Here is an 18,063-nt window from a genome sequence, read left to right as displayed (position 1 = left end):
ACTCCGATAGGTACAGAGATCAGATGTGAAGTCCTACTCTACCTCACTCTGATAGGTACAGCGATCAGATGTGAAGTCCTACTCTACCTCACTCTGATAGGTACAGAGATCAGATGTGAAGACCTACTCTACCTCACTCTAATAGGTACAGAGATCAGATGTGAAGTCCTACTCTACCACACTCCGATAGGTACAGAGATCAGATGTGAAGTCCTACTCTACCTCACTCTGATAGGTACAGAGATCAGATGTGAAGTCCTACTCTACCTCACTCTGATAGGTACAGAGATCAGATGTGAAGTCCTACTCTACCACACTCCGATAGGTACAGAGATCAGATGTGAAGTCCTACTCTACCTCACTCCGATAGGTACAGAGATCAGATGTGAAGTCCTACTCTACCTCACTCCGATAGGTACAGAGATCAGATGTGAAGTTCTACTCTACCTCACTCCGATAGGTACAGAGATCAGATGTGAAGTCCTACTCTACCTCACTCCGATAGGTACAGAGATCAGATGTGAAGTCCTACTCTACCTCACTCCGATAGGTACAGAGATCAGATGTGAAGTCCTACTCTACCTCACTCCGATACGTACAGAGATCAGATTTGAAGTCCTACTCTACCTCACTCCGATAGGTACAGAGATCAGATGTGAAGTCCTACTCTACCACACTCCTATAGGTACAGAGATCAGATGTGAAGTCCTACTCTACCTCACTCCGATAGGTACAGAGATCAGATGTGAAGTCCTACTCTACCACACTCCGATAGGTACAGAGATCAGATGTGAAGTCCTACTCTACCTCACTCCGATAGGTACAGAGATCAGATGTGAAGTCCTACTCTACCTCACTCCGATAGGTACAGAGATCAGATGTTAAGTGCTACTCTACCTCACTCCGATAGGTACAGAGATCAGATGTGAAGACCTACTCTACCTCACTCTGATAGGTACAGAGATCAGATGTGAAGTCCTACTCTACCACACTCTGATAGGTACAGAGATCAGATGTGAAGTCCTACTCTACCACACTCTGATAGGTACAGAGATCAGATGTGAAGTCCTACTCTACCACACTCTGATAGGTACAGAGATCAGATGTGAAGTCCTACTCTACCTCACTCTGATAGGTACAGAGATCAGATGTGAAGTCCTACTCTACCACACTCTGATAGGTACAGAGATCAGATGTGAAGACCTACTCTACCTCACTCTGATAGGTACAGAGATCAGATGTGAAGTCCTACTCTACCACACTCTGATAGGTACAGAGATCAGATGTGAAGTCCTACTCTACCACACTCTGATAGGTACAGAGATCAGATGTGAAGTCCTACTCTACCACACTCTGATAGGTACAGAGATCAGATGTGAAGTCCTACTCTACCTCACTCTGATAGGTACAGAGATCAGATGTGAAGTCCTACTCTACCACACTCCGATAGGTACCGAGATCAGATGTGAAGTCCTACTCTACCTCACTCCGATAGGTACAGAGATCAGATGTGAAGTCCTACTCTACCTCACTCCGATAGGTACAGAGATCAGATGTGAAGTCCTACTCTACCTCACTCTGATAGGTACAGCGATCAGATGTGAAGTCCTACTCTACCTCACTCTGATAGGTACAGAGATCAGATGTGAAGACCTACTCTACCTCACTCTAATAGGTACAGAGATCAGATGTGAAGTCCTACTCTACCACACTCCGATAGGTACAGAGATCAGATGTGAAGTCCTACTCTACCTCACTCTGATAGGTACAGAGATCAGATGTGAAGTCCTACTCTACCTCACTCTGATAGGTACAGAGATCAGATGTGAAGTCCTACTCTACCACACTCCGATAGGTACAGAGATCAGATGTGAAGTCCTACTCTACCTCACTCCGATAGGTACAGAGATCAGATGTGAAGTCCTACTCTACCTCACTCCGATAGGTACAGAGATCAGATGTGAAGTTCTACTCTACCTCACTCCGATAGGTACAGAGATCAGATGTGAAGTCCTACTCTACCTCACTCCGATAGGTACAGAGATCAGATGTGAAGTCCTACTCTACCTCACTCCGATAGGTACAGAGATCAGATGTGAAGTCCTACTCTACCTCACTCCGATACGTACAGAGATCAGATTTGAAGTCCTACTCTACCTCACTCCGATAGGTACAGAGATCAGATGTGAAGTCCTACTCTACCACACTCCGATAGGTACAGAGATCAGATGTGAAGTCCTACTCTACCTCACTCCGATAGGTACAGAGATCAGATGTGAAGTCCTACTCTACCACACTCCGATAGGTACAGAGATCAGATGTGAAGTCCTACTCTACCTCAGTCCGATAGGTACAGAGATCAGATGTGAAGTCCTACTCTACCTCACTCCGATAGGTACAGCGATCAGATGTTAAGTGCTACTCTACCTCACTCCGATAGGTACAGAGATCAGATGTGAAGACCTACTCTACCTCACTCTGATAGGTACAGAGATCAGATGTGAAGTCCTACTCTATCACACTCTGATAGGTACAGAGATCAGATGTGAAGTCCTACTCTACCACACTCTGATAGGTACAGAGATCAGATGTGAAGTCCTACTCTACCACACTCTGATAGGTACAGAGATCAGATGTGAAGTCCTACTCTACCTCACTCTGATAGGTACAGAGATCAGATGTGAAGTCCTACTCTACCACACTCTGATAGGTACAGAGATCAGATGTGAAGTCCTACTCTACCTCACTCTGATAGGTACCGAGATCAGATGTGAAGTCTTACTCTACCTCACTCTGATAGGTACAGAGATCAGATGTGAAGTCCTACTCTACCTCAGATGATAGGTACAGAGATCAGATGTGAAGTCCTACTCTACCTCACTATGATAGGTACAGAGATCAGATGTGAAATCCTACTCTACCACACTCTGATAGGTACAGAGATCAGATGTGAAGTCCTACTCTACCACACTCTGATAGGTACAGAGATCAGATGTGAAGTCCTACTCTACCTCACTCTGATAGGTACAGAGATCAGATGTGAAGTCCTACTCTACCACACTCTGATAGGTACAGAGATCAGATGTGAAGTCCTACTCTACCTCACTCTGATAGGTACCGAGATCAGATGTGAAGTCCTACTCTACCTCACTCTGATAGGTACAGAGATCAGATGTGAAGTCCTACTCTACCTCAGATGATAGGTACAGAGATCAGATGTGAAGTCCTACTCTACCTCACTATGATAGGTACAGAGATCAGATGTGAAATCCTATTCTACCACACTCTGATAGGTACAGACATCAGATGTGAAGTCCTACTCTACCTCACTCTGATAGGTACCGAGATCAGATGTGAAGTCCTACTCTACCTCACTCTGATAGGTACCGAGATCAGATGTGAAGTCCTACTCTACCTCACTCTGATAGGTACAGAGATCAGATGTGAAGTCCTACTCTACCTCACTCTGATAGTTACAGAGATCAGATGTGAAGTCCTACTCTACCTCACTCTGATAGGTACAGAGATCAGATGTGAAGTCCTACTCTACCACACTCTGATAGGTTACGAGATCAGATGTGAAGTCCTACTCTACCTCACTCTGATAGGTACAGAGATCAGATGTGAAGTCCTACTCTACCACACTCCGATAGGTACAGAGATCAGATGTGAAGTCCTACTCTACCTCACTCCGATAGGTACAGAGATCAGATGTGAAGTCCTACTCTACCACACTCCGATAGGTACAGAGATCAGATGTGAAGTCCTACTCTACCTCACTCCGATAGGTACAGAGATCAGATGTGAAGTCCTACTCTACCTCACTCCGATAGGTACAGAGATCAGATGTGAAGTCCTACTCTACCTCACTCCGATAGTTACAGAGATCAGATGTGAAGTCCTACTCTACCTCACTCCGATAGGTACAGAGATCAGATGTGAAGTCCTACTCTACCTCACTCCGATAGGTACAGAGATCAAATGTGAAGTCCTACTCTACCTCACTCTGATAGGTACAGAGATCAGATGTGAAGTCCTACTCTACCTCACTCTGATAGGTACAGAGATCAGATGTGAAGTCCTACTCTACCTCACTCTGATAGGTACAGAGATCAGATGTGAAGTCCTACTCTACCTCACTCCGATAGGTACAGAGATCAGATGTGAAGTCCTACTCTACCTCACTCCGATAGGTACAGAGATCAGATGTGAAGTCCTACTCTACCTCACTCCGATAGGTACAGAGATCAGATGTGAAGTCCTACTCTACCTCACTCTGATAGGTACAGAGATCAGATGTGAAGTCCTACTCTACCTCACTCCGATAGGTACAGAGATCAGATGTGAAGTCCTACTCTACCTCACTCTGATAGGTACAGAGATCAGATGTGAAGTCCTACTCTACCACACTCTAATAGGTACAGAGATCAGATGTGAAGTCCTACTCTACCTCACTCTGATAGGTACAGAGATCAGATGTGAAGTCCTACTCTACCTCACTCTGATAGGTACAGAGATCAGATGTGAAGTCCTACTCTACCTCAGATGATAGGTACAGAGATCAGATGTGAAGTCCTACTCTACCTCACTCATGATAGGTACAGAGATCAGATGTGAAGTCCTACTCTACCACACTCTGATAGGTACAGACATCAGATGTGAAGTCCTACTCTACCTCACTCTGATAGGTACCGAGATCAGATGTGAAGTCCTACTCTACCTCACTCTGATAGGTACCGAGATCAGATGTGAAGTCCTACTCTACCTCACTCTGATAGGTACAGAGATCAGATGTGAAGTCCTACTCTACCTCACTCTGATAGTTACAGAGATCAGATGTGAAGTCCTACTCTACCTCACTCTGATAGGTACAGAGATCAGATGTGAAGTCCTACTCTACCACACTCTGATAGGTTACGAGATCAGATGTGAAGTCCTACTCTACCTCACTCTGATAGGTACAGAGATCAGATGTGAAGTCCTACTCTACCACACTCTGATAGGTACAGAGATCAGATGTGAAGTCCTACTCTACCTCACTCTGATAGGTACAGAGATCAGATGTGAAGTCCTACTCTACCACACTCCGATAGGTACAGAGATCAGATGTGAAGTCCTACTCTACCTCACTCCGATAGGTACAGAGATCAGATGTGAAGTCCTACTCTACCTCACTCCGATAGGTACAGAGATCAGATGTGAAGTCCTACTCTACCTCACTCCGATAGTTACAGAGATCAGATGTGAAGTCCTACTCTACCTCACTCCGATAGGTACAGAGATCAGATGTGAAGTCCTACTCTACCTCACTCCGATAGGTACAGAGATCAAATGTGAAGTCCTACTCTACCTCACTCTGATAGGTACAGAGATCAGATGTGAAGTCCTACTCTACCTCACTCCGATAGGTACAGAGATCAGATGTGAAGTCCTACTCTACCTCACTCTGATAGGTACAGAGATCAGATGTGAAGTCCTACTCTACCACACTCTAATAGGTACAGAGATCAGATGTGAAGTCCTACTCTACCTCACTCTGATAGGTACAGAGATCAGATGTGAAGTCCTACTCTACCTCACTCCGATAGGTACAGAGATCAGATGTGAAGTCCTACTCTACCTCACTCCGATAGTTACAGAGATCAGATGTGAAGTCCTACTCTACCTCACTCCGATAGGTACAGAGATCAGATGTGAAGTCCTACTCTACCTCACTCCGATAGGTACAGAGATCAAATGTGAAGTCCTACTCTACCTCACTCTGATAGGTACAGAGATCAGATGTGAAGTCCTACTCTACCTCACTCTGATAGGTACAGAGATCAGATGTGAAGTCCTACTCTACCTCACTCTGATAGGTACAGAGATCAGATGTGAAGTCCTACTCTACCACACTCTAATAGGTACAGAGATCAGATGTGAAGTCCTACTCTACCTCACTCTGATAGGTACAGAGATCAGATGTGAAGTCCTACTCTACCTCACTCTGATAGGTACAGAGATCAGATGTGAAGTCCTACTCTACCTCAGATGATAGGTACAGAGATCAGATGTGAAGTCCTACTCTACCTCACTATGATAGGTAGAGAGATCAGATGTGAAGTCCTACTCTACCACACTCTGATAGGTACAGAGATCAGATGTGACGTCCTACTCTACCTCACTCTGATAGGTACCGAGATCAGATGTGAAGTCCTACTCTACCTCACTCTGATAGGTACAGAGATCAGATGTGCAGTACTACTCTACCTCACTCTGATAGGTACCGAGATCAGATGTGAAGTCCTACTCTACCTCACTCTGATAGGTACAGAGATCAGATGTGAAGTCCTACTCTACCTCACTCTGATAGGTACAGAGATCAGATGTGAAGTCCTACTCTACCTCACTCTGATAGGTTCAGAGATCAGATGTGAAGTCCTACTCTACCTCACTCTGATAGGTACAGAGATCAGATGTGAAATCCTACTCTACCACACTCTGATAGGTACAGAGATCAGATGTGAAGTCCTACTCTACCTCACTCTGATAGGTACAGAGATCAGATGTGAAGTCCTACTCTACCTCCCTCTGATAGGTACAGAGATCAGATGTGAAGTCCTACTCTACCTCAGATGATAGGTACAGAGATCAGATGTGAAGTCCTACTCTACCTCACTATGATAGGTACAGAGATCAGATGTGAAGTCCTACTCTACCACACTCTGATATGTACAGAGATCAGATGTGAAGTCCTACTCTACCACAGTCTGATAGGTACAGAGATCTGATGTGAAGTCCTACTCTACCTCACTCTGATAGGTACAGAGATCAGATGTGAAGTCCTACTCTACCACACTCTGATAGGTACAGAGATCAGACGTGAAGTCCTACTCTACCTCACTCTGATAGGTACAGAGATCAGATGTGAAGTCCTACTCTACCTCACTCCGATAGGTACAGAGATCAGATGTGAAGTCCTACTCTACCTCACTCCGATAGGTACAGAGATCAGATGTGAAGTCCTACTCTACCTCACTCTGATAGGTACAGAGATCAGATGTGAAGTCCTACTCTACCTCACTCCGATAGGTACAGAGATCAGATGTGAAGTCCTACTCTACCTCACTCTGATAGGTACAGAGATCAGATGTGAAGTCCTACTCTACCTCACTCTGATAGGTACAGAGATCAGATGTGAAGTCCTACTCTACCTCACTCTGATAGGTACAGAGATCAGATGTGAAGTCCTACTCTACCTCACTCTGATAGGTACAGAGATCAGATGTGAAGTCCTACTCTACCACACTCCGATAGGTACAGAGATCAGATGTGAAGTCCTACTCTACCTCACTCCGATAGGTACAGAGATCAGATGTGAAGTCCTACTCTACCACACTCCGATAGGTACAGAGATCAGATGTGAAGTCCTACTCTACCACACTCCGATAGGTACAGAGATCAGATGTGAAGTGCTACTCTACCTCACTCCTATAGGTACAGAGATCAGATGTGAAGTCCTACTCTACCACACTCTGATAGGTACCGAGATCAGATGTGAAGTCCTACACTACCTCACTCCGATAGGTACAGAGATCAGATGTGAAGTCCTACTCTACCTCACTCTGATAGGTACAGAGATCAGATGTGAAGTCCTACTCTACCTCACTCTGATAGGTACCGAGATCAGCTGTGAAGTCCTACTCTACCTCACTCCGATAGGTACAGAGATCAGATGTGAAGTCCTACTCTACCACACTCCGATAGGTACAGAGATCAGATGTGAAGTCCTACTCTACCTCACTCCGATAGGTACAGAGATCAGATGTGAAGTCCTACTCTACCACACTCCGATAGGTACAGAGATCAGATGTGAAGTCCTACTCTACCTCACTCCGATAGGTACAGAGATCAGATGTGAAGTCCTACTCTACCTCACTCCGATAGGTACAGCGATCAGATGTGAAGTCCTACTCTACCTCACTCTGATAGGTACAGAGATCAGATGTGAAGACCTACTCTACCTCACTCTGATAGGTACAGAGATCAGATGTGAAGTCCTACTCTACCACACTCTGATAGGTACAGAGATCAGATGTGAAGTCCTACTCTACCACACTCTGATAGGTACAGAGATCAGATGTGAAGTCCTACTCTACCACACTCTGATAGGTACAGAGATCAGATGTGAAGTCCTACTCTACCTCACTCTGATAGGCACAGAGATCAGATGTGAAGTCCTACTCTACCACACTCCGATAGGTACCGAGATCAGATGTGAAGTCCTACTCTACCTCACTCCGATAGGTACAGAGATCAGATGTGAAGTCCTACTCTACCTCACTCCGATAGGTACAGAGATCAGATGTGAAGTCCTACTCTACCTCACTCTGATAGGTACAGCGATCAGATGTGAAGTCCTACTCTACCTCACTCTGATAGGTACAGAGATCAGATGTGAAGACCTACTCTACCTCACTCTAATAGGTACAGAGATCAGATGTGAAGTCCTACTCTACCACACTCCGATAGGTACAGAGATCAGATGTGAAGTCCTACTCTACCTCACTCTGATAGGTACAGAGATCAGATGTGAAGTCCTACTCTACCTCACTCTGATAGGTACAGAGATCAGATGTGAAGTCCTACTCTACCACACTCCGATAGGTACAGAGATCAGATGTGAAGTCCTACTCTACCTCACTCCGATAGGTACAGAGATCAGATGTGAAGTCCTACTCTACCTCACTCCGATAGGTACAGAGATCAGATGTGAAGTTCTACTCTACCTCACTCCGATAGGTACAGAGATCAGATGTGAAGTCCTACTCTACCTCACTCCGATAGGTACAGAGATCAGATGTGAAGTCCTACTCTACCTCACTCCGATAGGTACAGAGATCAGATGTGAAGTCCTACTCTACCTCACTCCGATACGTACAGAGATCAGATTTGAAGTCCTACTCTACCTCACTCCGATAGGTACAGAGATCAGATGTGAAGTCCTACTCTACCACACTCCGATAGGTACAGAGATCAGATGTGAAGTCCTACTCTACCTCACTCCGATAGGTACAGAGATCAGATGTGAAGTCCTACTCTACCACACTCCGATAGGTACAGAGATCAGATGTGAAGTCCTACTCTACCTCACTCCGATAGGTACAGAGATCAGATGTGAAGTCCTACTCTACCTCACTCCGATAGGTACAGCGATCAGATGTTAAGTGCTACTCTACCTCACTCCGATAGGTACAGAGATCAGATGTGAAGACCTACTCTACCTCACTCTGATAGGTACAGAGATCAGATGTGAAGTCCTACTCTATCACACTCTGATAGGTACAGAGATCAGATGTGAAGTCCTACTCTACCACACTCTGATAGGTACAGAGATCAGATGTGAAGTCCTACTCTACCACACTCTGATAGGTACAGAGATCAGATGTGAAGTCCTACTCTACCTCACTCTGATAGGTACAGAGATCAGATGTGAAGTCCTACTCTACCACACTCTGATAGGTACAGAGATCAGATGTGAAGTCCTACTCTACCTCACTCTGATAGGTACCGAGATCAGATGTGAAGTCCTACTCTACCTCACTCTGATAGGTACAGAGATCAGATGTGAAGTCCTACTCTACCTCAGATGATAGGTACAGAGATCAGATGTGAAGTCCTACTCTACCTCACTATGATAGGTACAGAGATCAGATGTGAAATCCTACTCTACCACACTCTGATAGGTACAGAGATCAGATGTGAAGTCCTACTCTACCACACTCTGATAGGTACAGAGATCAGATGTGAAGTCCTACTCTACCTCACTCTGATAGGTACAGAGATCAGATGTGAAGTCCTACTCTACCACACTCTGATAGGTACAGAGATCAGATGTGAAGTCCTACTCTACCTCACTCTGATAGGTACCGAGATCAGATGTGAAGTCCTACTCTACCTCACTCTTATAGGTACAGAGATCAGATGTGAAGTCCTACTCTACCTCAGATGATAGGTACAGAGATCAGATGTGAAGTCCTACTCTACCTCACTATGATAGGTACAGAGATCAGATGTGAAATCCTATTCTACCACACTCTGATAGGTACAGACATCAGATGTGAAGTCCTACTCTACCTCACTCTGATAGGTACCGAGATCAGATGTGAAGTCCTACTCTACCTCACTCTGATAGGTACCGAGATCAGATGTGAAGTCCTACTCTACCTCACTCCGATAGGTACAGAGATCAGATGTGAAGTCCTACTCTACCTCACTCTGATAGTTACAGAGATCAGATGTGAAGTCCTACTCTACCTCACTCTGATAGGTACAGAGATCAGATGTGAAGTCCTACTCTACCACACTCTGATAGGTTACGAGATCAGATGTGAAGTCCTACTCTACCTCACTCTGATAGGTACAGAGATCAGATGTGAAGTCCTACTCTACCACACTCTGATAGGTACAGAGATCAGATGTGAAGTCCTACTCTACCTCACTCTGATAGGTACAGAGATCAGATGTGAAGTCCTACTCTACCACACTCCGATAGGTACAGAGATCAGATGTGAAGTCCTACTCTACCTCACTCCGATAGGTACAGAGATCAGATGTGAAGTCCTACTCTACCTCACTCCGATAGGTACAGAGATCAGATGTGAAGTCCTACTCTACCTCACTCCGATAGTTACAGAGATCAGATGTGAAGTCCTACTCTACCTCACTCCGATAGGTACAGAGATCAGATGTGAAGTCCTACTCTACCTCACTCCGATAGGTACAGAGATCAAATGTGAAGTCCTACTCTACCTCACTCTGATAGGTACAGAGATCAGATGTGAAGTCCTACTCTACCTCACTCCGATAGGTACAGAGATCAGATGTGAAGTCCTACTCTACCTCACTCCGATAGGTACAGAGATCAGATGTGAAGTCCTACTCTACCACACTCTGATAGGTACAGAGATCAGATGTGAAGTCCTACTCTACCTCACTCTGATAGGTACAGAGATCAGATGTGAAGTCCTACTCTACCTCACTCCGATAGGTACAGAGATCAGATGTGAAGTCCTACTCTACCTCACTCCGATAGTTACAGAGATCAGATGTGAAGTCCTACTCTACCTCACTCCGATAGGTACAGAGATCAGATGTGAAGTCCTACTCTACCTCACTCCGATAGGTACAGAGATCAAATGTGAAGTCCTACTCTACCTCACTCTGATAGGTACAGAGATCAGATGTGAAGTCCTACTCTACCTCACTCTGATAGGTACAGAGATCAGATGTGAAGTCCTACTCTACCTCACTCTGATAGGTACAGAGATCAGATGTGAAGTCCTACTCTACCACACTCTAATAGGTACAGAGATCAGATGTGAAGTCCTACTCTACCTCACTCTGATAGGTACAGAGATCAGATGTGAAGTCCTACTCTACCTCACTCTGATAGGTACAGAGATCAGATGTGAAGTCCTACTCTACCTCACTATGATAGGTACAGAGATCAGATGTGAAATCCTACTCTACCACACTCTGATAGGTACAGACATCAGATGTGAAGTCCTACTCTACCTCACTCTGATAGGTACAGAGATCAGATGTGAAGTCCTACTCTACCTCACTCTGATAGGTACAGAGATCAGATGTGAAGTCCTACTCTACCTCACTCTGATAGGTACAGAGATCAGATGTGAAGTCCTACTCTACCTCACTCTGATAGTTACAGAGATCAGATGTGAAGTCCTACTCTACCACACTCTGATAGGTACAGAGATCAGATGTGAAGTCCTACTCTACCACACTCTGATAGGTACAGAGATCAGATGTGAAGTCCTACTCTACCTCACTCTGATAGGTACAGAGATCAGATGTGAAGTCCTACTCTACCACACTCTGATAGGTACAGAGATCAGATGTGAAGTCCTCCTCTACCTCACTCTGATAGGTACAGAGATCAGATGTGAAGTCCTACTCTACCACACTCCGATAGGTACAGAGATCAGATGTGAAGTCCTACTCTACCTCACTCCGATAGGTACAGAGATCAGATGTGAAGTCCTACTCTACCTCACTCCGATAGGTACAGAGATCAGATGTGAAGTCCTACTCTACCTCACTCTGATAGGTACAGAGATCAGATGTGAAGTCCTACTCTACCACACTCTAATAGGTACAGAGATCAGATGTGAAGTCCTACTCTACCTCACTCTGATAGGTACAGAGATCAGATGTGAAGTCCTACTCTACCTCACTCCGATAGGTACAGAGATCAGATGTGAAGTCCTACTCTACCTCACTCCGATAGTTACAGAGATCAGATGTGAAGTCCTACTCTACCTCACTCCGATAGGTACAGAGATCAGATGTGAAGTCCTACTCTACCACACTCTAATAGGTACAGAGATCAGATGTGAAGTCCTACTCTACCTCACTCTGATAGGTACAGAGATCAGATGTGAAGTCCTACTCTACCTCACTCTGATAGGTACAGAGATCAGATGTGAAGTCCTACTCTACCTCAGATGATAGGTACAGAGATCAGATGTGAAGTCCTACTCTACCTCACTATGATAGGTAGAGAGATCAGATGTGAAGTCCTACTCTACCACACTCTGATAGGTACAGAGATCAGATGTGAAGTCCTACTCTACCGCACTCTGATAGGTACAGAGATCAGATGTGAAGTCCTACTCTACCTCACTCTGATAGGTACCGAGATCAGATGTGAAGTCCTACTCTACCTCACTCTGATAGGTACAGAGATCAGATGTGAAGTCCTACTCTACCTCACTCTGATAGGTACCGAGATCAGATGTGAAGTCCTACTCTACCTCACTCTGATAGGTACAGAGATCAGATGTGAAGTCCTACTCTACCTCACTCTGATAGGTACAGAGATCAGATGTGAAGTCCTACTCTACCTCACTATGATAGGTACAGAGATCAGATGTGAAGTCCTACTCTACCTCACTCTGATAGGTACAGAGATCAGATGTGAAGTCCTACTCTACCACACTCTGATAGGTACAGAGATCAGATGTGAAGTCCTACTCTACCTCACTCTGATAGGTACAGAGATCAGATGTGAAGTCCTACTCTACCTCCCTCTGATAGGTACAGAGATCAGATGTGAAGTCCTACTCTACCTCAGATGATAGGTACAGAGATCAGATGTGAAGTCCTACTCTACCTCACTATGATAGGTACAGAGATCAGATGTGAAGTCCTACTCTACCACACTCTGATATGTACAGAGATCAGATGTGAAGTCCTACTCTACCACAGTCTGATAGGTACAGAGATCTGATGTGAAGTCCTACTCTACCTCACTCTGATAGGTACAGAGATCAGATGTGAAGTCCTACTCTACCTCACTATGATAGGTACAGAGATCAGACGTGAAGTCCTACTCTACCTCACTATGATAGGTACAGAGATCAGATGTGAAGTCCTACTCTACCTCACTCTGATAGGTACAGAGATCAGATGTGAAGTCCTACTCTACCTCACTCTGATAGGTACAGAGATCAGATGTGAAGTCCTACTCTACCACGCTCTGATAGGTACAGAGATCAGATGTGAAGTCCTACTCTACCACACTCTGATAGGTACAGAGATCAGATGTGAAGTCCTACTCTACCACACTCTGATAGGTACAGAGATCAGATGTGAAGTCCTACTCTACCACACTCTGATAGGTACAGAGATCAGATGTGAAGTCCTACTCTACCACACTCTGATAGGTACAGAGATCAGATGTGAAGTCCTACTCTACCACACTCTGATAGGTACAGAGATCAGATGTGAAGTCCTACTCTACCTCAGATGATGTCTCAGGGAGGATTCCTGGGGGGAAATCAGAATACAGCAATCTCTTAATAATTATTTTGAATAAAGTAATGTCTTTCTGTTAAGATTTGTTTTCTAAATACTTCTGATATGACGAGCTCACACCAAACAAATGGGGTTATTCATTTATTTTATTTTATTTAACCTTTATTTAGGCAGGGAACCCCATTGAGACCAAGGTCTATTTTTTGAGGGAGCCCTTCATATAGTCCAATAAATGAGGTGAAATGACAAGGAGCATATGAAACACAGATAAATACAAAGATGAATGGGTTCCATAACCTCATTCCAAAAACACATATTGCATGTCTTCCTGCTCATCTCCTCGAACTGACAAAACATTACTCTATTTTAAATGATAGTGATGCAAACTGAGAGGTATAGGGAGATCACATGACATAATATTGGTGTGCTATCTATTTCTAAAGCAAGCAGTTGTATAAGAGTTCAGAAGAGGACTATGTGCATGCATGCATGAATTCAGGGAAAACATTTGCCAGCCGCATCCACAAAGGCGTGATTAAAATCCCTCCTGGCCATGGGTAAACATCATTTCATTTTCTCACATGGCCTTAACATGGGTTAGTCAGTATCTCCAGTGGCTTCCATCAACATAAAAGGTGTAATCTTCAATATATACTGCTGTTCATTGGTCATTTCAATGAAAGCATCTCCAGCCCCATCCCTCAGCTTAATAGCAAACTACGTGACTGGGCTGCAGTTTTTGTTGTTTTTCCAATGAAGTATCTTTTCTAATTGAAGAGGATGGATGTGTTGAATGTTAATCTAATCACTCTACAGTACAGAACAGTGTGGAAGTCTTGGATTTGGAAGGAGCTGACATGTGCTCAACGGTTTCCCCTTCTTTGCGTAATAACACTCAGATTACCACAGCTCAAAAACATGAACTACAGAAACCAGAGTGTCTGAATTGACATCAGCTTAATCCTCTCACTACCCACTGTACATGTCACTTCCCTTTCACAAAGCTTATTAAGGCTACTTCTTAATTCACTAATCCTCTTTTTCATGAATTCACGCCCAAATTCAGGCTGTTGCTTTATCTGCTTAGAGGAAGAATAGTGATGGACAAGTGCGCGCACACACACACACACACTCGCATACACACACACGCATGCACACACACACTCACACACACACGCACGCATACACACACACTCGCACCACACACACGCACGCACACACACACACACACACACTCGCCCCATCGCACGCATGCACAAACACACACACACACACCCCAGTTTTGTATTGCTATCCTTTTGGGGACCAAATAATTGATTCCCATCCAAAATCATATTTTCCCTAACCCCTAACCCTAAATCTAACCCTAACTCTAACCTTAACCCAAAGCCTAACCTTGACTCCAAACCCCTAACCCTAAAACTATACGTACTGTAACCCTAACTCCTACCCCTAACCCTTAACCTCAACCTAACTCTAACCCCTAATAATTTTACCTTGTCCCTGAGCTGAAATTACCGACTTCCCCCCAAGCGGATTATGGCAGCCCCCCGCACCTCTCTGATTGAGGACACATTTCAGTTGAATACATTCAGTTGAACAACTGACTAGATATCGCCCTTTCCCTAACTCTAACCTTCATTCTAACCCTAACCTTCATTCTAACCCTAACCTTCATTCGAACCCTAAACCTAACCCCTAAGCCTAAAATAGCATTTTTCCTTATGGGGACCAGCAGATACTTACCCCATCCCTGAATTTTCCTTGTTTTACTATCCTTGTGAGGACCTCTGGTACCAACAAGGATAGTTAAACAAAAACATACACATACACACAAACACTCCCTCTCCGTGTAGATAGCTCGACCTTGCTTCACGTGCCTTCCTGTTCGATCACTAGCATACTAATGAATGTGTGCTGCAGGCAGAGAAATGCAGAGCCATGGATTTGTGTCAGTCAGTCAGTCAACCTGGTTCTCTGGCTCCCAATCTGTCTGTCTGTCTGTCTGTCTGTCTGTCTGTCTGTCTGTCTGTCTGTCTGTCTGTCTGTCTGTCTGTCTGTCTGTCTGTCTGTCTGTCTGTCTGTCTGTCTGTCTGTCTGTCGTTCCTGTCATTCCTGTTGCTGCAGTCATGGGATTCTAACCAACGCTCTTATTCACTTAATGCTCAGGGCAGGGTACCATTACTGTTCAGGACAGGGTACCGTTACTGTTCAGGACAGGGTACCATTACTGTTCAGGACAGGGTACCATTACTGTTCAAGACAGGATACCATTACTGTTCAGGACAGGGTACCATTACTGTTCAGGACAGGGTACCATTACTGTTCAAGACAGGATACCATTACTGTTCAGGACATGGTACCATTACTGTTCAGGACAGGGTACCATTACTGTTCAAGACAGGGTACCATTAGTGTTCAGGACAGGGTACCATTACTGTTCAGGACAGGGTACCATTAGTGTTCAGGACAGGGTACCATTACTGTTCAGGACAGGATACCATTAGTGTTCAGGACAGGGTACCATTACTGTTCAAGACAGGGTACCATTAGTGTTCAGGACAGGGTACCATTACTGTTCAAGACAGAGTACCATTACTGTTCAGGACAGGGCAACCGTTACTGTTCAGGACAGGGTACCATTAGTGTTCAAGACAGGGTACCATTACTGTTGAGGACAGGGTACCATTACTGTTCAGGACAGGGTACCATTAGTGTTCAAGACAGGGTACCATTACTGTTCAGGACAGGGTCCCATTACTGTTCAGGACAGGGAACCATTAGTGTTCAGGACAGGGTACCATTAGTGTTCAGGACAGGGTACCATTACTGTTCAGGACAGGGTACCATTACTGTTCAGGACAGGGTACCATTAGTGTTCAGGACAGGGTACCATTACTGTTCAGGACAGGATACCATTAGTGTTCAGGACAGGGTACCATTACTGTTCAAGACAGGGTACCATTAGTGTTCAGGACAGGGTACCATTACTGTTCAGGACAGGGTCCCATTACAATATGTATTTGTCTAACTAACCAATATACCATTTAGCAGAAGCTCTATATATGTATGCTGTAGTTGTATGTAGTTGTAGTGCTCATGGCAAACGGATAATATATTAATGGAGTGTAGTACAATCTTTGGTTTATAAGGTATTATGTAGACTGAAAGTGCAGTTCAGATCTACTGTTTTATACCTGAGTAGAATTGTTAAATGATACTGTGCTGCTTTTGTGACAGCTTTTATGTGATCAAACTGTGGTGCATTATGGGAATCACAGAATTGACACAGTCAATTCTTCTAATAATCTTAGGCCCATGTGTGCTGATCTAGGATCGGGTCCTCCTCGTCCATATAACCTCATTCATTATGATCTAAAAGACAAAACGGATCCTATATCAGCTATCCCACTCTGAGACGCTTTGTGAATACTGGTCTATGAAGTTGAAATGTCGGCCATTGCTGTCCCGCTCACTCATGTTCTTCACAAGGTTTTACCATCCAGAACCTCATTGTCCCTTTTCTTTGTCATCAACAGGGTGTCTGTACCATGACGACAGCCTTCCTTCACTTCTTCTTCCTGGCGTCGTTCTGCTGGGTCCTAACGGAGGCTTGGCAGTCCTACATGGCCGTCACTGGGAAGGTCCGCACCAGGCTCATCAGGAAGAGGTTCCTCTGTCTGGGATGGGGTGAGTGTCTCTGTCTCTGTCTGGGATGGGGAGAGTGTCTCTGTCTGTGATGGGGAGAGTGTCTCTGTCTGGGATGGGGAGAGTATCTCTGTCTGGGATGGGGAGAGTGTCTCTGTCTGGGATGGGGAGAGTGTCTCTGTCTGGGATGGGGAGAGTGTCTCTGTCTGGGATGGGGAGAGTGTCTCTGTCTGGGATGGGGAGAGTGTCTCTGTCTGGGATGGGGAGAGTGTCTCTGTCTGGGATGGGGAGAGTGTCTCTGTCTGGGATGGGGAGAGTGTCTCTGTCTGGGATGGGGAGAGTGTCTCTGTCTGGGATGGGGAGAGTATCTCTGTCTGGGATGGGGAGAGTGTCTCTGTCTGGGATGGGGAGAGTGTCTCTGTCTGGGATGGGGAGAGTGTCTCTGTCTCTGTCTGGGATGGGGAGAGTGTCTCTGTCTGGGATGGGGAGAGTGTCTCTGTCTGGGATGGGGAGAGTGTCTCTGTCTGGGATGGGGAGAGTGTCTCTGTCTCTGTCTGGGATGGGGAGAGTGTCTCTGTCTCTGTCTGGGATGGGGAG

General features: G+C 45.1%; 1 protein-coding gene across 10 annotated transcripts in view; it reads left to right on the top strand.

The window, feature by feature from the left end:
* Positions 1-18,063, top strand: part of LOC106577441 (adhesion G protein-coupled receptor B3) — a 370,554-nt gene that overhangs the window by 312,469 nt on the left and 40,022 nt on the right. For all 10 annotated transcript variants that reach the window (XM_045687119.1, XM_045687115.1, XM_045687122.1 and 7 more), the window contains one exon: positions 17,358-17,508. In XM_045687119.1, the coding sequence (XP_045543075.1) occupies positions 17,358-17,508 (151 nt within the window). The remainder of the gene's footprint in view (positions 1-17,357; positions 17,509-18,063) is intronic.

This window comes from Salmo salar, chromosome ssa01 (assembly GCF_905237065.1).
Source record: "Salmo salar chromosome ssa01, Ssal_v3.1, whole genome shotgun sequence".
Classification (NCBI taxonomy): Eukaryota; Metazoa; Chordata; class Actinopteri; order Salmoniformes; family Salmonidae; genus Salmo; species Salmo salar.
Note: the sequence above shows the minus strand (reverse complement) of the source record. Positions and strands in the feature narration are given on the sequence as shown.